At 40.0% G+C, this 21230-nt stretch overlaps 1 protein-coding gene across 7 annotated transcripts in view; it reads right to left on the minus strand.

Annotated features, from left to right (window-relative positions):
• The window catches only part of NFATC3 (nuclear factor of activated T cells 3), a 162816-nt gene extending 144493 nt beyond the window's left edge, over positions 1-18323 (minus strand). For 3 of the 7 annotated variants that reach the window (XM_059713769.1, XM_059713768.1, XM_059713762.1), the window contains exons 1-4: positions 18214-18323; positions 16221-16326; positions 13619-13663; positions 12194-12930 (exon numbers count right to left, since the gene is read on the minus strand). In XM_059713769.1, the coding sequence (XP_059569752.1) occupies positions 12194-12299 (106 nt within the window). In that variant the 5' untranslated portion in view covers positions 12300-12930; positions 13619-13663; positions 16221-16326; positions 18214-18323. The remainder of the gene's footprint in view (positions 1-12193; positions 12931-13618; positions 13664-16220; positions 16327-18213) is intronic. The other 4 variants (XM_059713763.1, XM_059713766.1, XM_059713765.1 and 1 more) reach the window with 4 other exon arrangements.
• Positions 18324-21230: the final 2907 nt, after the last annotated feature.

Raw genomic sequence — 21230 nt, forward strand, 5'->3', positions numbered from 1 at the left:
GCATGAGGAGTTAAACTGCAGCCCTTGCACCTGCTCCAGGGGGCACCACACTGTACAGGAGCCTGCTACTGGTGAGTTGGAGACGCTGGGATGTCCACCAGTATGCACAGTATAGTAACGAGGGAGGAGAGGTCATGCATATGTGGTAGAATAGCTCCCCACTGCACACACAGTGGAGCTGGGGACAGGAGGGAAACCACCCACGGAGTGTGTGCCCCCCTCAGTGCACAGTCCTCTCTAGTGCAGATCCCAGCACGGACAGCTTTTGTGCGTAGCATGCTAATGAGCCGAAAGGATAGAGTCAGCACAGCAGCCAAAAGTACAGGAAGCAGTAGGTAAGAGCAGGAGATCAGGCAGGGAGCACAAAATAGAAAACAGAAAGCAAAGCAACAGATCAGGCAGAGGAAGGGGATAAGAGTGGAACTTAGGGATGGCTGCAGGGCCAATTTGTCATATGCCTTCTAAAAAGGTTTGCCCCCATTGCCTTAGAGCAGGAGTGCCCAACCTCCCATCCTGTGGGCCAGATCCTACCCTGATGCTCTGTCATCTGGCCCACAGGGCCCCCCATGGATCTGTGGAGAGGCCTCTAGGCTGTGGTCCTGCACATTAGACTGGGCACAGGCCTTTATCCTGGCATGAAGGGGCCAGGTGGGAAAGTGTGGGGATTCAAGGCCTGATCCAGCCCATAGACCAGCCCCAGGCCATTCACTTGGCTTGTGAGGCCAAACCTGTGAACACCACAGCTCTGCAGGATTACTTACTGGCCCCACTGCAAAAGCCAGACTATCCGAATCCCTGCATTATTCTAGTTTTTAATCCACAAGTCAAATTAGTACAGTCAATACATGCTGTCATGTAGGTATGAAGAAAATGTGGTAATACTTATGTCTTGTTAAATTATACCTGCACAAGTTTAAAAGATTTGATTTGCTGATTTGTAAACAGACAAATTTTCAAACCCTGCTACTAACATTGTATAATTCAGGAAAGTCATTTAATCTGTGCACCACTATTTCTCTAAAACATAGATTTGTGAAATAGAAAAGTGTATTTTTCCCTGTCACAAGCATTTTCCATTAATGCTGAAAGATGCTTTCATATGACAGAATAGCGCAGACAAGTCTATAAATAAAATAAGAAATAAAGACAGCATTTCCTAGACCAACCTATAAGCTGGATAAGTTTTTAATTTTCCCCTTTAAGTGTTTTTAGGGTTCTATGCTTCCAACAGACATTTTTTACCTATATAAACATTTTTCTTATGGAGTTAAGAGACAACTAAGCAAAATCCCCTACAGCAATCTATTAAATTACTAATCATACTATTGTATGGAGAAATATTTACATTAACTATCTCCTCAGGGCCAGAAGGGAAAGAAAAAAAAAAAAAAAAGCACTCCCTGGCAAAAGAAAAAGAAATCCTGCAAATCTCAAACTTAAGTTTGAAGGTCAACATTTTTCGCTAAATTAATGTTTATTAAAAATAGGATGCACAAAATTTACAAGAGGACTTCAAATAAATATTAAGACAACTCCAAATAACTTAAAAAAAACCCACTAAGACAACTTCTGCCTCAACACATTATTATATAATCAAATTAATAATACTCTCAATAACTACAGTTTAGATAACACTATCCAATCCTGAGAAAGATATTAAATGTAGCTGTCTAATTGTTGTCTGTGAAAGGACATAATGCATTTACAACTTGATCATGCCAAAATTAATACAATCACAGTCCTTGGCTACAGAGGTTACTTGAGGTTTACAAATATTGGAGCACATAGGGTAGACTGAAGAATAAACACAATAAAGAATTTAATCCAAGATACCAAACAAGAGAACACATAGGATAACACTGTAGAACGCAGTAAGTGCACCGTCAGGTAATACAAGGTGCTCCAAAAGAAGACTCAAATTCTATGGTTAATTTAATACTAATCTCAATAACAAAAGTTTGCAAAAGTCACCTTGTACGAACAGCAGCTGAAAAAGGTATTTCAGGTGGTTTAACACATATGAGCAACTAAATTCAAACTTGGTATTCTCTCTGATATTTCAACCCTAAACAGATCAGTTTTGCAGAAACTGGTATTTATCCAGGAAAATCTTCCTACTTGCCAAGAGTATATACATGTCAAGCCGTGTACACAACTCTAAAGACCTAAATGATATTCAACTTCAAAATTAATTTTTTACAACTGCATGCAGCAAACCTTAGAATTTATCACGTTCAAGAATTTATCACTGGGGAAATGAAGTGATAAAAAATATAAGGGTGCAATATACTCCTCAAAAAAGTACAATTCATCATAAATATGAGTCCTGATGATGATTATTTTGTGTTTAAAGGCCAAACTACTAGAGAATTATTTGAGCTAATTGGCATTATACAAATAAATCCTTCTTGCTCAACAGATTTGCTCCCACTATATTCAGAGTCATCTCTTATTACTCAAAGGATAAAAATAAGTACTTACTGCTTTTTGCTCCTGTCAGCCAAAGGAGCTAAAGACAACTTCTTAAGTGTGACCACCACAGTTTTTCTAGATGTAGATTTTGCAAGTGCTGAACTCAACCAATTTAACATGCATTAAAGGCTGACTGTCTTGTCTACCCCAGGATGTTAACATTTATTAATTAGTCCTTTCCAAATCTTAATCTAGACAGGCATTCATTAGTCTTCCCCATAGAAGCTGCACTGGTACAACTAAGGAAATAATATGGCATTTATAAGTTTTACTACTGGTAACAAAGTGGAGAGAACACATACCTCCTGTTACCCAATAGGCAGTCTTTGTAGGTATGACAATTACAAGCATTTTTCTTTTTGAGGATCACAAGATAAACATAAAACCATTGCCATTTTAAGAGGTTTTTTCCAGGTAAAACTGGACTTTAAATACTGCTTGTGACAGCTCAATCAGAGGCCTGATATTTTCTTTAGATACTCTTTTTGGTTTTTTAATTATCTTTAGTAATCTGCCTTGAGATCTAGTGATGAAAAGTGCTACAAGAGCCACATATAATCATTAAAAGCTGAATATTTAAAAATTAAGTTTCAGGAAAAACAAGTAAACAAGAGAAAAGCAAGAATCAATAAGCATCAGTTATCTTTTAATTTTCTGATTCTGATAAACTCCAGTGCTATGTTTATTCCTCAGGTCTGCCACACTCCTACCTTTCTACAGGTAAGGGAAAGAATTTACATCTTCATCCTATTCTCAACACATGAACATTAATACTTCTGACCACCTGTAAGGATGCTTAACATTTAAGTGCAGCATAATGTCACAAACTGTATTCTATTCATATATAGCTACATCTTTATGTAGCGACCACCTTTTTAAAAACCAACCCCCCCCCCCCAAAAAAAAAAAAAAAAAGAGGTCTTCTCTTTCCTCCAGTGAGGCATGGGAACCCTGTGCAGAGGAAATATATTATTCCTCAGTCCCAGGGAAGCAATGATCAAACACCAAGCACAAATTCTTTAATCCCTACTTTCTGAAGTCAAATGAACAAGAAGTATGGGATGGAAGAACAAAATACACATTTGCATTTTCCATCTCACCTTTTAGGATGGCACAGCAACTACTGTGCACTTCAATACCTGGGCTACCCCATATGGGAGGGGCAAGCCACTTTTAGCTAGCCCCAATCCAGTTATTTGGAAGGAGCACCAGAAAAAGTATTTAACTGAAGGAAAAAGAAAAGAAAAGATATTGTGCCATTAACCACATTGTTAAGTAGAGTAATATTAAACTATGTAGTCAAGTTTTAGCCTAGCCTTAAATACTACATTGAACTAAAAGCTGTTATGTTGACGAGTTGAAAGGAACCACCACCATGTATGGATACCTTCTTAGTATGGGGACTGCTCAGCATCACTCACTGTAAGTGAATTCAAGATCTTGTTAATCAACTGGCACAATAAGCCTAACTGAAAAGTGAATGTTAGCTTAGCAGTAGGAAGAAGATAAGGGGGACTGAGCAGCTTCTCAAGCGGGGCCATTTCCCTCAGTCTGTTCTCTGCATCAAAAGCTCACAAGGCAAAATGACTGGTCAAACAGTCTCCTTTGCATCAATTGCTCTACATCAAGCTCTGTAACAAAGGCTAACCCAAAACCTTTAGAGCTGGGATCAGAGTTTGTCTCCGTCCCTGGAAGTACATAAAAGATTTTTTTTTTTTTTTTTAAATACAATCACAGCACCAATTTTTAGGAAAATTAAACTTTAAAAATACTTCTAATATTTGCTAGTCTACAGCTCATACATGATAGTTTAAGTAAAGGAATACAGTAACTTTCTGTATCAACTTCCCCTAAATTGGACCAACCAAAACTTAACTCTATGAAGCAATACATGTACTTCCTTAGTACATTTTTAGGTTGGCCCGAACGCTCTCTTGTGGCTTTGTCAGTTGAACATATCAGCCATCCCAAGTGACTGCTGTTAAAGCTTGCATATAAATCACATTACTTTTTCATTTTCCCAACTCCTAATCCCACATACCCAGAGCACAGAACAGTCACTGCCTTAAAAAATGTTTATACAGTACTCCTCTAGCACACGAAAAACAGCGTATTACAGGCAGCTCATAGATTCCAATTCTTTAACCATGAAAAGCACTGAAACTTCTCTCAGAAACATCATTTTGAACTAACAGAAAAACAAGCTTCATCTGCTGGTCGCTAGAAATAATAACTGTTGTCTTTAATAACTTTATGTCACCGATGAATTCAAAATCCACATGCTTCTCTACAGAAGGGGATTAGTTATCTCATTCAGAAGTAGCAGCTGCTATGAATAATACAGCTCAAATACACCATTTTCTTAAGATGCAGACTTTAGTAAAGTTTCACATACCATGTCTCAGGTGTGTGTTTTGAGTGTTTTTACATAATTACAAAAACTATGTTGTCTCTATACAATGTAAACTCATTCAATTTATATGCTAGGATTCCTCTCATTTTCCAAGCAGGAAAAAACCAAGCCAAACAACCAATATTTTGTTTTCCAAATGCAATCTAAAAAGTTGTTCATTTCAAATAAGCCACAAATTACTTATTCATCCATACCAATGTGAACATATGCAATAGAATTATACAATCAGTTTTGAGAGCTACAAAAGCAATTAAATATCAGGTATGCAAAATTTGAATAAAACAACAAAAAAGAAAAAAGTTTATCCCAGCAATCAACTGTTGTTAGAGTGATATCTGAAGTAATGTCTAATGTCAATATATGGCTCCATAGAATTGAGTTGAGTTTTCTCAAAGCAAAATACAAGATTTAGCAAACATTAAATATATATATGGCACACCTGCTCATGTGGCGCAAACACTAAAATTGTAGTTTAGAGGGGAAAAAAAGCCCGTTCCCCCACCCCCGCTTTCAATACACACACAAATTTTTCTTACTTTTCAAGTTTTGCCAAAATGTGTGGCTACTGTATAGGCAATGCCACTAACATACTTAATGGGGCCAGTCCTGTAAGCTATTACATTTCAGCTGTTGTTCTGTTGTCAACTTGTGAAACGTGCAGCAGCATATCCTCCTACAAGTCTGTTCATTTCTTTTCTCTGTAATTTTCAAAATTCTGTCAGAATGACTTCAGGAAGTTATAGAGGTGAGAACACACTATAAAGTTGAATAGATACTACATACAAGTAGTAGAAACAGATTGATGGGTTACAGTTTGAATGAAATATTGTCTTATTAAAAGATGGCTCCCGCTTTGTGATTTTACCAAGCCTTACTGATCATTTCACTCATCTTAAATTCCACTGTCACTTGAACCTCACTTGGCATGCCTAGGCAAATGCAATGACTTGGATGTTGTTGTGTAGGCTGGGCTTGCTGCCAAGTCTATTCCGTCTACTGCACTGACCCACCAGGGCAGCTTTAGACAACACCTCCCTTATTTATGTTATTGCTGTGAGCAGTCAAGCTGCTGCTTACTATCAAGTGAGGCCTAATCTACTCATATTTCTCACTTCTTTAAAAGCAATACTACCAATTTGCCCACCCACCCACCCTTCTAGTGGAATCAAAACACTGGTTTGCTGACTCTGTCACTATATAGAACAAACTAAAACAACCCTAGGGTAAAAAAAATAAATAAATAAATAAATAATCAAATTAACATAGAAAACACACATTGCAAATCTAGGGATCCCTGTATCCCTATCACTATAAAGCAGGTTCCTTTTCCTTAAAAAAAAAAAAAAGCAGAAAGCTTCCAGTTAGGCCTTCTGAAAATAAGAAATAAAAGATTCCACATGCACTTAAAAGGAGTCCTGCTTAAAATTATGCACAACAGGACCTTAAATACACACACAGCTATGAGTCATGATGTTAGAACAGCCGCTTCTGCACTAGTGCTGCAGCAATGCCACAAAAAACCAAAAAACACAAGAGTGTGTACAATACTAAAACTAACCATCACCTATACTAGTCAAGCTTACTCAAGTCAATATGTCTTCCTTTAGCAAAAATCCTGCTTGGGACTAATTTTGTTTTCCAATTTTTTTTGGATGAACTATGGTTGTATTGTTATTTTTGACAGCAAGTCAGGTCCCAATATATGGATATTGCATGCATGTTTGAAGCAATTCACTTCTTTTGCTCTTTTTTTGTTCTTTTTCAGACAAACTAGTAAGCTGTAATTTAATTTAAGTCATAAGTTTAAGTCAAAACTTTAAGTCATAAGTTTTTTGTCACAGACCCGCAATCTGTTTTCAGTCATATACAGCTGTTTTGGTTTGCCCCATTCCATCAACACACACCATAACCACAGCCTGTAATCAATTTGCATTGTCTCCATTTTCACTATCATCATCAATCTTCTAATGGCTCAGATACTGGCATCTCTCTACTGGGTTGCAAAATAAAAATAGTGATGCTTCTCAGTGTACACAAATGGTGTCCAACTGATTGTTAGGACAATAATTTTAGCCCTGGAGGCATTACAAATATAAAGCAAGTTGAAAAGAAAATAATTCCAAGTGATAGTTGTTTGTTAAGTTGAACCACTGATTTCCAGAAGTGGAAATTAAGCAAACGCAAGTAGCCTGTCCACATTTTATTTACTGCAGCACCGACTGACTATCTGTATCATCTCTCCAAGTGTTTGGAAAAGGAAACTGTTGAGACTGCTCTTTCAACATGCTTTAACTTCCCAACACACCCCGGTAGACAAACTAGTTTTCTCTATATGCTAATAGCATGCAGTTGTGTACGGTGAGAACACTGTTAGAAGAACTTAAGTGGAGGGGAAGTTTTTTTGTTTGTTTGTTTGTTTTTTGTTTCTTTTTTTTTTTTTAAAGGCAAGGCACAGTGGTAAAAAATGGCAACAACATAGCTTTAAAAAAAAAAAAAAAAAAAAAAAAAGAAAAAACAAACAGGATGCCTAGAGAGAAATGACATCCAATCTAAAAGATCTAAAATAGAAATAAAATAAATAACAACAACAAAACTTTTCTAAAGACCATAAAAGGTAAATGACAAACTAATGAATAAAAATGTTGATGAAAGTTGTTTATGAATTTGAAGTTTTCTTATGTTCTGGCTGAAATCACCTCCTATCCTGCTACCACCACATATGCAGTGTAGGGCTTAAATCAAGTCTTGCCCAGATGTAAAAAGAAACTTCACTCAAAATCCTTTAAGTAGTGCAGTCCAGCAAGTAAGCAGAATAATCCAAAATGAGACAAGCCCATGTTCTCTAAGGCTGCTCTAACGCAGCACAGAATGGCAGCCCCTACATTGGACAGCACCATAATCAAGGTGCACAAATGCAAGCTTTGCTCACATATGCCTAACTCTAATCTGAAATCTATATACCAATTTCCCCCCAAATCTGGCTCTAATATTTCACTTATTAATCTAGTCATTTTGGGAAACTGGATGTGCGAGCAAAAGCAGCTCAAATACAATCTTCTTTTCTTTCCTCATGTTTCTGTATTTCTACTCATGGTTCATTTTGATCCAAGAAGGAAAGCTCTCTTCATTTGCAACCCTTCTGTTCTTGTCTACTTTTATCTTATCCACCTCAGGAAAAAAAAAATCATCCCCTCCTTCATCTACGCCAGAAGCTCTTAATACAGAGCAATCAGTCTTTTCCTATGATACGAGGAGTGCTGACAGAGATCACATGAAACCAGATATTTTTGGCTCTTCTGCATGTCTAATACCTTAGATATCAATGATCAAGATAGACCTGTAAAGGCTACATGTTCTTTCTCCAATCCAGTAAAACATGGCAACAGACAAATGTAACCTTGAAAACAACCCAGCAAAATTATGGTTTGCTAAGGTTTATTTTGTTATTTTGGGAACACAAAAACAATTCCCTCATACCAAACTTATCTAGGAGAAAGCTAGATGCTATCACCTCAGCAAAAGTTTTCAGGCATAGGGAATCTGCTCAAAAATCCAAATATTCCACAGGTACTTCAAATCTGACATCATTCAAGTCTACAAAAAGCACACACAATGCCACTGTGACCGTCACGATAGAAAAAAAAAAACTGCAACCACAAAGGGCAGTAAATTTAGTGTTTCAATCTAGAAATTAAGTAAATTGCCATATGGGAAAAATATACTTTGTATCACAAGATAAAGAATCAAATGTTATCATCTCCATAAAAAGGCCAAAATACCATAGTAAAGATTTTTCAGTTAGCCAAGATCCTATCCAGCATGCAGATGCACACTAGGTCAAGGTGTTCACTGGCATTAGCTCCTCCTACATTGGGGTCAAAGACCAAAATCAACTCAAGGATATTGTTCCAAAAAAGGCAAAAACTGCAAGTCTACTAAACAGTGTGTTAAGTATCAAGAAATGTTATAAGCCTCCTGTCAATTTAGGTTTCATTAGTCATCTACACACAGCATAGAGAACACATACACAGTAACAAAAATGGTACTGGTAGCAGGAAAAATAGTAATCTTTATAATAAATCTGTTTTACCTGCACTTCCAAAGCTATTTATGACAGTTAAAAAAAATGTTTAACAATTTAACCCAGACAAGCATAGTTAAGTTGGAGATAAAAATAATGAATTTTCAATTCTTCTCCTCTCCTGAGGGGTGGGAACCTATAGCTTGTAACATGTTGCAAAACATGATGTGCCTATCAAATCTTCCATAAGAGCAGAAATGATGAACAGTACAGCATTAAATATAATATTTGGAGCTGCACCATCAATAGCAGTGCATGTCAGCAAACCATAAACCAGTAAGTGGAGGAACTGATCTGCAAAACATAAAAAAACCCAACCTGCATAAATGTTTACAGTGAAGTTCACGTCCACTTATTAAGAGGCCCTGATTCTTCAAGATACTGAGCATAAATTGGTGCCTGACCTCAATACTCACTGACTACAGTTAAAGCTTAAACATACCAGACTGTCCATTGCAGGTTAAAAATAAAAATCTATCCATTAAACACACACTTTGACAGCATTTCATAGACAATGTTTCTTGTTTCCCCAGTTTAAGTTAGGGAAGCATGTCTCATCCTAAGAAGCAAGCTGCAACATTTTATGTACTTCAAATAACTGCCAATGCCTTGTTTAAAGATACTGTGTATAAATGCTATTTGTAGTCAACATCCACTGCCTCATTTATAATACTATTCAACAGTGAAAACTATAACATATCAAATATTACACACAAAAACTTAGTGTGATAGATAATAAGTTTTAGCTCCAAAGTTAACTGAATTCTGACAGTGAGTGATAAAACAATATTTAGAATAATGTTACCAATACAAAGGAAAATTTATTTTATTGCATAGTATGGGGGCCTTCACAACATTGTGATTTAAGTGCTCATTTAAAAGTCAATCAAAGGCTACTACCATTAAGAAAACAGGTTTAAAAGCAAAATAAATAAATAAATAAAAATGTGCTGTTGAAGCAAGCAAATAAGTATCTAGGCATCTCTTACCCGGGGGGGGGGGGGGCTTGTTTCTGTTGTTAACTATTTATTTGTGAGCAATAAATATGCAGTCATACCACTACAGTATTCTGGACTAAGTAAGCAGAAAAACAATTTTAAAAGGTTAGTTAGCATCAAACTAGACTTGTGTTATTAGCAGAAAGTTATTGTTGGGCATTCCTCCAAAAAACCTAGTAGTTCCCCACCCATATACAGTAGATATAGGGGCGCACACACAGAAAGGGGAACACAGAATTAAGCTCTTTCCTTGCACTAATTGTTTTACCCGATTATGAAAGAATTATTTTTTAGCTTCCAGAATGCTTATGACTATTCTGTTAAACTATTCATTTTCAACTTTTCAAACTGTCATACATATTTTTCTTAGTGTATAAAAGTAGTAACTGTTATTACATACCCAGCACCAGAAACATGACATACAGAATTGTTAGAAGGTTACTTTTGAAAACTTTAAATGTATCTAAATAGAACAAACTAATTCTGAGAACTGGCAGTCCTTAAAGGAGGCTTTTGGGAAAATGGACCTACTCTCATCTGTGACAAGCATGTATTTAGAAGGTCCTGCTTTCCCCCTGCAAACAGCAGCACACATCACCTTAACAATCCAGGCACTCTTCCACATATGTGCAGTATGCAGCTCATTTTACAATATTACATACAAGGGGCTCACACGGTAAATATCTAGTTTATACAACAGCCCATAAAAGTTATTTCCACCAAGCCTTTATTAAACAGCATGAGTGATCTTTTCAAGTAGAGGGAAGTAGTGAGCTGTGTTAGTCTGAAGACAAGGAGGAGACAAGGCAGGATAGCACTTTACGGACCAACTTGTTCAGAAATGCTTAAGTTTTTATAGGCAATAGCCTAGTTTAGCAGGTGCTATGACATCTAACAAAGTAGGCTGTTATCTATGAAAGCTTATGCCAGTGATTCTCAAGTAGGTTACTGTGGCACTCTGGAATGCCTTGAGATCCTTTCAAGAATGCCACACAATGTCAGCCCTAGCAGGTGCACAAACATGATTCACAATATAAACCTGGAGATTTCAAACAGGAATCCATAGTATTAAAAACATTCTGACCTGTTGTAATCTTTCTGAGTCCCCTACAACAGTAAAAATGCTCTATTATTTTTCTGTAATCACAAAATGAGAGAAAACTAAAATCTGGCATTTTCTTAGGATGCCTGGAGTCTAACAGGTTGAGAACCACAAGCTAGTCTCTAAGGGCACCCACCCCACTCCCGTCCTGCTTAAAGTACTGACCGTGTACTCCACTACATCAAAACACGTTTTATAAACATTAATTTAAAATTAGCAATGCCACTGCCAGTTTCCTATGAGGTTTCTGAGCAATTTGTTCTATATTCATTTCTCTCGACTGTCACTGCCTTTATGGGCACATTACAGACACACACTTCTTTAAACTTTGGTACAAAACTGGGGCTGTTCCAACTCCTATTTGCTACTACTACAATGTACTTGCTTCTCCCACTTGTTTTCCATTTGAGCTACAAACACAGTATAAAGCTTTCTGTCTTCACCACATTGTCTCTTTTTAAGTATTAAAATATATTCCATGTAGCTGTCAAATCAGGAGAACACACGCACCCAAAAATCCCTCTTTCAAGGGCAGCGGACATGTCACCTTAGTGCCATACATCCTCCTGTACTGAAAATGCAATAAGGGTTACAATCACACAGCCCTGAAATGTGCAGCTGGGAGACACAAGTGTTTAAACACAACTGACAGAAGAACCGGGTTTTTCTCACTTGTTCGCTTTTATTTTTGTGTTTTAATCCCTCACAGCACAGGTCTCTAGGAGCAGGGAGGAGCTCGAGAGCAGGCGGGGAAACCTGGCTGCAATGTCTGGTCTGGTGCAGGCAATGGCTATGCTCCAGCCTTGAAAGCCGGCTACAAAGGGGCTTAAAGGAGCTGGGTCCCGGCCACCCCCCGCCACAGGGGCAGGCCTGAGCCCGGCTCGGGGAGGAGTGGCAGGGAGGTCCCAGGGGCCAGACCCCCGCCTCCGCCCGGTTTCAGTTTCTCTGCGTCGGCAGCAGCCAGCGGGTCCCTCCCGCCCCCGCCCCAGGAGGCCCCGGCGATGACGCGCGCGAGCGCGTCGCGCACAGCTGTCACCGCCGCCCGCGGACCCCGGCCCCGGCCCCGCGCGCCCGGGCCTGCACGCCCCGCTCCCCCCGAGGATGCGGCGCCCGCGCCAGCGACGCACCGGGCGGCCCGAGCGGCGGCGGCGGCCCCGGGCCGGGCTGCGCGTCCTCCCCGAAGATCAGCCTGAAGTCGAAGTCGTCGGTGGCGCCGCAGTTTGCCGCAGTCATCGGCTTGGCGGCGGGGGCGCGGCGACACCCCGGGCCGCGCTCCGCCGGGCTGCGCTGGGCCCCGCCGCGGCGCTCAGGGCTGCCTCATGGCACCGCGACCGCGACCGGCACCGGCGGCTCCTCACTCGGCCTCGCCTGTCACTCACGGGGCCAGCCCGGCCCCGCCCCCCGCCGCGCTCTGGCCCCGCCCCGCTCGCGGGGCTCCCACGCTGCGTTTGCCTGGTGACGTAGGCAGCGGCGCGGGGGGGGAAGTGGCGCGTGATGCCCCGAGGGCTGCTGGGAGCTGTAGGCTTCGCGCTCAGCCGTGGGGGGCGGGGCCGCGGTGCAGACTCGCTCTGGCGGCGGGCGAAGGCCTCATGGACTGCAACGTCATAGGAGCCCTGGGGTGCACGCGCTGCAGCGAGCGAAGTCCGTGTGGCCCGGAAAGGGCCCCCGTGCTCCCGCCGTCAGGTGACGCGCCCTGCTCTTCCCGGCCAAGGCTGCTTGGTGGCTGGAATGGCGGAATGGTCACCGTCATCGGGCTGTAAATACCAGCTCGGAGTCTGCGCCGCCCCTCTGCTTTAGAGCTCTTGTGCAATTAACTGGTTAATTGTGCAATTCCCTGCAGACCAGCTCGGCCTAGGAATAGCTGCTGGAAGATAAAAAAAAAAACTCCAACCAGCTCTGAAGTCACGCCTGGAAAACGTGTATTAGCTTGAGAGTGGGTTACTACTAGCTTCCATTTGCAGGTGTAGAGTGATCTGCCCTGCAGCTAAGAGCCCCAGCTGCCAAAGCTCCCAGCCACATTGGTGCACCCTGCCCCGTGTAAAACCCTGGGGATTTCAGCTGCCAGGGGCTCTGGGGCATGAGAAACCCCTGAGGCCAGAGGGTTCCCCCCCCACCCCAGGAGTGCAGGAAACCCTTTGTGATCTGGCCTGGTGGTGTGTGCTGTGGCCGGGAGCCCTGCAATTGGGGGGGCTCCCAGCTGCAGAAGCTTGCTTTTTACTGGTGCAGAGGGAGCCTAGAATTGGGCAGATGGGGTAAGGTATGATGGGATCTAATGCACAATCCCACAATCATGTCTCCTGCCATGCATGTGTGGCACAGCAGAAGGTGTGATCATGTGAATTGTGCATTAGATCCTATTGTGCCTTTACCTGCATGTGTACAGGGGACACTAGAGTGCGTTGGGTGCTGCTGGGTTCTGAACGGTGGAAGAAAGAAAAGACAGGAAAAGGTGAACTGCTTTGGCATCTATGTAGTGTGCCTCCATCATCAGCACAAAGAAAATGTTGAGGAAATTATAAAAATCTCAGGATTATGTCTGTAAGGCAGCCTACCTTTACTTGTCATCCTTATGAGGACAGCAGCCAGGTTGAACATAACTAAAGGAAAAGAGGAGAAGTAGTGCTAAACAGATTTTACAAAATAATTGCCTGTCCCCAGCTTGAAACCACAGTTGTATGGGACTGGAATTTGCAGCCAACCAACACCTGCATAACAACTGAATGGCTTTATGGCACCGATTGCAATGTAGGCCAGAATAATACAAAACCAAGGCTTCTGGCAAGAACAGACTAATACAAAAGAAATTACTTTTGCGAGCACTCTAGATTTATGGTTGGACAAGGTTAGATTTATGGTTGGCACTGAGCAATGTTTGTCATGCTTCAGCAAGATGAAAAACCTAGTTAGTTGTACCATGTCACATTTCCTCATAAGCAGAAGTGTAAATGTCACTTAACTGATTTATAGTATGTAATGTGTAACCTAGATAAGCTCTGGATACAGAAGCCATATCATTTAACAGCCAAAGAATTTGATTTTATTAATAAATCATTAAATCAATGGAATGAAATTATCTACATATGCAATGTTTATACAGTTAAAACTAAATTACATAAAAGGTTCAAGGTGAGCTGGAATGTCTTCCATTGATAGTAAACCCAATTTATGTGTTTTAAATGCACACAACCTTTTCCTGTTTCTTGCTGTTTAGGTAGGTCTACAGGGGCATATGACCTCTCTCCTGCTTTTCTTTTCGGCACCTGAGAGATGTTGGAGGAGGGAAAAGGCAAAACTGATATTCTCTGTAAGTTTTTAAGGAGTTTGGTTAATCCTGTCCATCCCTGCACTCTTTTAGAAATTGAGGTGGAAAGACTACTAGCCCCTGGCACCTGAAAATAATGAACCCTAATATACTCTGAAACAGACATAACTTGAAAAATTCTGCAGAAGGAAGAATAGAAGCTTTTCATGGTTTATCTTAATGAGAATACAAACATTGCATGGAACAAATATTAAGTGTGTGTAATTATCTTGCATGTTGGGAGTGGTGTTTTCAAGTCCGTTTAGCTGAGAACAGACAGCTTTCAAGCTGTTTTTTCTCTTTTAAGAACATACTTAGAGTTATTGGTCTTCAAATACAAAGAATACAGAGAAAAGGGGATGTAATCTTGCATGTCATATAAGTGTAGTAAGAAAAAGGAAACCCTTGGAAATGTAAAGAGAAAAATCTCAAAACACAATTAAATAGGACACTTTTTTTTTAACCTACATACCTAAATAAGTTACCTGTTTGTTTTTTTTTCTGGTGCTGTGGGGGCACAACTGAAAACTGGGAGGACCTTCAGTAATGACAATCAGTGATGCATCTACTCCTGTAAATTGGTTAACGCTGGGCATATCTACATGAGATTGCTTAACGCACACTGGACTAATTCTACTGCTCATTAGTGCAGCTGGCAAAAACCACACTACTGCACAGTAGATGGAATTCAATGAGCATTAAGCATCACACAAAAAGCATTCCTCTCTGCTAATATACAGTAGTGCCATTTATGCTGCATTAAATTAGTACCTATTATTGCAGGTACTAAATGCATCATAATTACAGCGCAGTATTGAATGTGTAGACACACCATAGTGGCTTACAAACCAAGAGGGCCAAAAAAGTTTTTGAGAAGGTATTTCACCATAAGACTTTGTAGCAGATACAAATATGCAGTACTTTTGTATCTAGAGAAAACATGCACACACACACTTTTGTAAGTTGGGATTTGGGGTATTTTACAGGAAAAAGATGGCTACATTGAATCAGGCTTAAACTATAAAATACACTCGTATCAGAATAACACTTTAGAAAGAAGCAGTCTGGTGGCCTGAGGTCAGGACCAGTAGTCAAGAATTTCCAAATCTTAGCTGAGGCCAGGATGACTAAGAATGATTCCCACATTCTTACCTCATCTCTGATACAAACTTCTTCTCAAGATTGCCTGGCCAATACTTTTAGAAGGAATCCCTATCTTTGACTGCTTCATTAAACATCACCTGAGTCTGATTTTCATGATTGGTGAGCACAGACAGCTTACATTGACTTCAGCTGATTGTTTCTGCTCAGCCCATCTGAAATCAGGCAGTAAGCATCAAATCAGTCCTGTCACAAGTTATTAAACATTTGAAAATCTGGTCTTTAAACTTTTGTTTTGCAAGTGGGATAGCAATACCACATCTAATGTATTATTACCTACTTCAAAGCTGTTGTGAGAATGTATTAGCTAATGTTTGTAAAACTTTTTGGAAATGAAAGTGCTATATAAATTCTTAAGTATCATCTACACTGTACTTTGATGTTCACACACACTGTTGGTGCATATATATCAATATAAGTAGTCTTACATAGTATTTTAAGCAATACATTTGACACATGCAAAAAGAATAGTATAATACAGAAATCCACATGTGCTAAAGTAGTAACATATAGAGCTTTGTTTACAGTAGCTACACTCATGTTTAGCTTGACATCTAACTAGACTAGGCTATTTATCAGATATGAAAAGTGATCTTATTATCACCCACCCACTACTGGATGCTTCACAACTCACTTCCTTCATCTCATTATACCGCTTTTGCAATGCATAATCAAAAAGTTGATTCTTTTACCAGGACAGCTAACTCCCACTCTCCAAAGAGGCCCAATCCTTGAAAATGAGCTCACTCCTACTTGGCCTGGAGCCTGCTTTTAACTCTAAATCCAAGGTCATGTAGACTGGAAAAGAATGTGTAATTGGATTAACTAAGATAAAAAAACTATGTACATTCTTGAATGAAAAAGGTCTACGATGAATGTTTGCTATAGTAAAGTACACGGAATGCAGTTTCCAGAGCCACTGGCTCTTTTCAGGGAATCTCCTGTCTCACAATTTATAATTTTGCCTAATGTTTAAGAATTGACCAGCCTGATGCTTTGGAATTTTTGCCTTTTATAGTCACCTTGCTTGAATCTGGATAATTGTTTTGTCAAATTATATAATATTGAGAAACCATGGCTATCTCCTGTTCTATCTAAGCTGAGATCCCAATAGAATGATTATTATTCATGTGCTTAGAGAAAAATATAGGCAAACATCTGCTTGTGTGTGACACCCCTTAGCTATAAAAGAAAACTCTACTCACAATTCTTGAGCAAGATTTTCTGCAAGTTGCGCTTGTGCTGTAGATGGATTAGGCATTGCTTTTAGACCCACTGTAAATTTCAGGAGGTAGCACTTGAAAGAGCACTTACTTGGACTGAAGAAGGTTATCAGAACAATTGGGCATGACCTTTTACTTAACATTCAAAACATGTAGACGTCTAATTGTTAGAGGTGTAGGTTGTAGTCGTGTTGGTCTAAGGACATAGGCAGACTAGGTTCTTTGGGTGAATCTGATATCTTTTATTAGACCAACTTAAATAGTTGGAAAACAATTATTAAGCAAGCTTTTGGGTTCAAAAACCCTTTGTCAGGCTAAGGAAGTTTCAGCAGTTGGTGTGTGCCCTTCCTGGATGGAATGAAAAGTAAAGAAGCCAGAGGCTGGGCTGGTCTGCATACAAGACAGATAGTGAAAATGTAGATTGAGGAGTCAATGGGTGAGACAGGCTGGGGTGGGGGAGGGAGAGAAAAGGGGGATGAAAGTGGAGCGATACCTGGGGAGTCAGATGTCAGGCAGGTTATAATGTGTCATAAATCCAATGTCTGTATTTAGTCCATGATTTTTAGTATCCAGGAGGTTGATGCAGTGGAGCTCATAGGCTCATCTCTGGGAAGTGTTTTGTAAGTTTCCTTTGAGAATCAGGACTGAGAGATTGGAGAGAGAGTGGTTTTCTTGTGAGAAATGTGCCCTCACTGGTAATTGGGTGTTTCTGTCTTTGATAGATTTCTGGTGTGCAGTTGTTGTTTGGTCTCTCCTACATATTTTCCATCAGGGCATTTGGTGCATTGGATGAGATATATTACATTTCTGGAGGTGCAGCTGTAAGATCCAGGAATGCTGATGGTTCTGTTGTGGGGTGTAGTAATAGTGGAGGTGGTGGAGAGGTGTTGGCAGGTTTTGCATTTCTTGTCATGGCACGGTCTGGATCCTTTTGGTGTGTTCTGGGCTTGAGGAAGTTTGCTTCTGGTGATGAGGTTAGCAAGGTTCGGTGCTTGTCTGAAGGCTAGGATGGGTGGCTCTGGGAAGATCTTTTTAAAAATAGGGTCTCTTTCTAGTATGGGTTGCAATTGTTTGACGATTTTCTGTACAGGTTCAAGGGAGGGGTGATGTCATAACCAGCGGTGTGCGATTTGTGGGGGGGTTTCTTCTGTACTGCAGCAGTTCTTCACGTGGTATCTGGGTGGCTATTTAAGATGGTCTTATAAAAGATATTAGATTCACCCAAAGAACCTTGTCTGCCTAATTGTTAAAGATGCATTTTAAATCAATTATGGTCTATTTGTACAAATTTTGTAATGGTTTGTTCTGATTTCCAGATCAGATATAGCCAACTATCTCTCTACATCCAGCTCTGCCCAACCCCTCCCATTCTTCTTTGCCTTTTCTTCACATTTTTTCCATCTCACCCTTTACTGCTCAGAAAAGTATCCTTGTCACAGTACACTGAATACCACCCCCTTACCTCTTGTTGAAAAGCCTTTTTCCTAAAGAATAGATGTGACTAGGGCATAGATGAAAATGAACTGGCTGGAGCTCAGTCTTGAGGAGGCAGACGAGTGGGGGGAGGGGGTGGAAGAGAGAGAGAGAGAAGTTCATTGAGGTTGCAGAAGCCTCTCTTTCAGGATTTACGTCAACCTGCGACTAAAGTCCACAGTGTGGAAGGCTGATTTGGCTCCTAGTTGCCTTTGAATGATCAAATTGCAAACTATGACCCAGGGAGCCTTTTTCACTTGTGTCTTGTCAGAAGATGATATTTTTTTTCTTTCAGATGTGTATGTAAATCATGTCTTTAGCTTTTAGACTGGATTATTGCCCTACTGTAGGTGGAGCTACACACTATCCCCTGGGGGTGCTTGTACATGTATAGAAAAAAGGATCAGGCCCCTCAGTGCTTGTTTCCCCCCAGAGCAGAGCCTGCCTGTGGCAGCAGGGGTGGGGGAGCCGATGGTGGGCTGTCATTATTCCATCACGGTGATGGAAGCCCCTAAATTGAAACGGTGGGTCACAATTAAAAACCCACTTTTTAATTTAGAATAACTAAACCCCACCTCACATGTACAAGCACCCTTGGACATTTGAGTTGTTTCATGCATCTGGTTACTTTCAGGGGAAAGGAACGTACTTCCTGATGGGCTCTCACAAAATCACAGCTGTCTGCTGGAGAGTTTTGGAACTGCCCAGTGGGATGAGGGCTATATTGTTTTATCTCCTGGATTTTGTCATATGCATGAGAGTTTGGACCCCTAGATTTGTAGTTATATACTAGAACCATATTTCCCTGGGAGCAGATGAAATTTCCCCTCCACATGTACACAATCAGGCAGCAAGTCACACCCAGCTGTGTAACTGCAGACACAGCAATTTTAATCTCATATGACACAAAATTACAAGCATAAGGATTAAGTGTATATTTCAAGTGCTTAATCTGACTTTCCTTTGTGATTGATTCTAGACCTGTTCATAAGCAACAAGCAAACTGGAGGTGGGGGGTATCTAGGAAAGGAGTTCTGAGTGTTGCCTTTGGGGAGGGTGTGCAAAATAGCTGTTAGCAGCACAGCAGCCAAAGACTAGACAAGCAAAGCAAAGAGAAACAGCTGAATCCTGGAACTAGCAGATAAAGGTAACACCAAATTTTGTACTTGTTGCAGCTATGTTGTTGAAAAAAAATAAAAACCAGGAGTGTGACACAGGCAATGTTTAAATGAGGGAGACTGTACATTTCATTTCTAAATTCTACTTGTTTTCCAATCTGCGTGTACTTGATATGTGTATGGTATCCATCCTTAGATTTGAACAGAGATACATTTGCAGCTGATGATGAATATCAGTTTCTTACAGAATATGTTGATCCATCTTTTAAGCATACAGATTGTTATTCATGAGAGAGAGATTTCTGTAAGAGTAATACCCTAATTTCTATCATTAATGATGTGAATTTATTAAAGTATTCTAGTTAAGGTCAGCATGTATACAGGGTGAGGAGTTTGAATTCTGCACACAAGTTCATAGGTTATTTCTATTTAATATTTGACATCTGGCTATTTTAATAATTTCCTTGGCTAATCACTAGTGCATGGATGAAATGTGAACCTTTTTTAAAAAAATTATCTTGTGCCAAAAGTAAACTGCACTGTATTGGAAACTTTCATAAGAACTTTAGCAGCTGTCCTAGTTCAGACTTCAGAGTGCTTGGTAGTTGTTAGCAGGTATGTTAACAGAAGAGTGATTTGAGTGGACTTTGATAAACTCTTTAGTACATTTTCAGACCATCTGAGATAGAATGGCTGCAAAATGGAAGCATTCTGCTGAGTCTCCTTTCACTATAATTGCTAATTATAGAGGGGTTATCTAAACCGGTACACTTTCTTTTTATTCTCTGTGCTGAAAATCTGATCAATGGAGCATTTGTAATGTAACAAACTTTACAGAGTGAAACATTGCCCACAAGGTGTATGGTGACAAAAACATACCCCACATAAAACCTTAATGGGGCCACAGAGTCTCATTTAAGTATTTTACAGTCTTTGGTAGGAAGTTTCATCGGTCCCCTGATTTTGGGATAATAAGATTAGGGCTGTATTTTTCTTCAATCTATCTCAGACATTAAGCAATTACTGCCTTTCTTTATTGTTTATTTATGTAAAGCAGACATTACTTCATAAAGTTTTTTGCTGTTTATATATATGATATACTTTATTGTTTTTAAAGAGCAGACATGAATTGCTCCATATGAAGGTCACTTTTACATACATGTCTAGTAAGAGAATTAAAGGCCTTGCAGTAAAAGGTCTGGCACTACCTGATCACATGGCTATCATCACAAAGCTACATTTATGATCAGCAGTGTTGGTGAAATGATTTGAGACCTTCAAATGGAATGAGTGCACAGTGGAGTTATAATGTGTATTACTACTGACATTAATATGAAGATGTTCCTATAGGCTTTAGATCCTCCAGCAATTATCTGGGCAGATTCTGAAGTGTCTTGGTGTTACTTGACCTCAGATATTTTTTGAGTGGGAAGTTGTTAGGTTTCCTTATGGGTAAAGGGAGAATATTTTCTTATCTCACAGCATTGCATAATAAACTCAAATGCATTCTAGAGGAAGGAAATTTACCTTTCTGAAGCATTCTGTGTAAGCCACTGTGGGCAAAAAGACAAGCTGTATTACTCACGTGTTCATGTGGTCATTCTTGTATTCCTAAGTATGGGCTGGTAAATCTATCAGTCATGCTCGAATCATCCACAGCCCTTGTATTAGGGCTTCATGTATTGTTCAAACACAAAACAGAAGATGAACATGATGGTATAAAGCAATTGCTCTGCTCACCTGTGAGAATTGCACATCCTCAGTTGTCTAAAGATGAGCATTGTCCCTCAATACTGTAAGATCCTCGCCTTCTTTCTAAATGGAGCTGGAGTTCTCTATCTCTTTTAGCTAATAGTCATTTGATATTAACCAGGTAGGTCAAATAATT

This window comes from Alligator mississippiensis, chromosome 10 (assembly GCF_030867095.1).
Source record: "Alligator mississippiensis isolate rAllMis1 chromosome 10, rAllMis1, whole genome shotgun sequence".
Taxonomy (NCBI): Eukaryota; Metazoa; Chordata; order Crocodylia; family Alligatoridae; genus Alligator; species Alligator mississippiensis.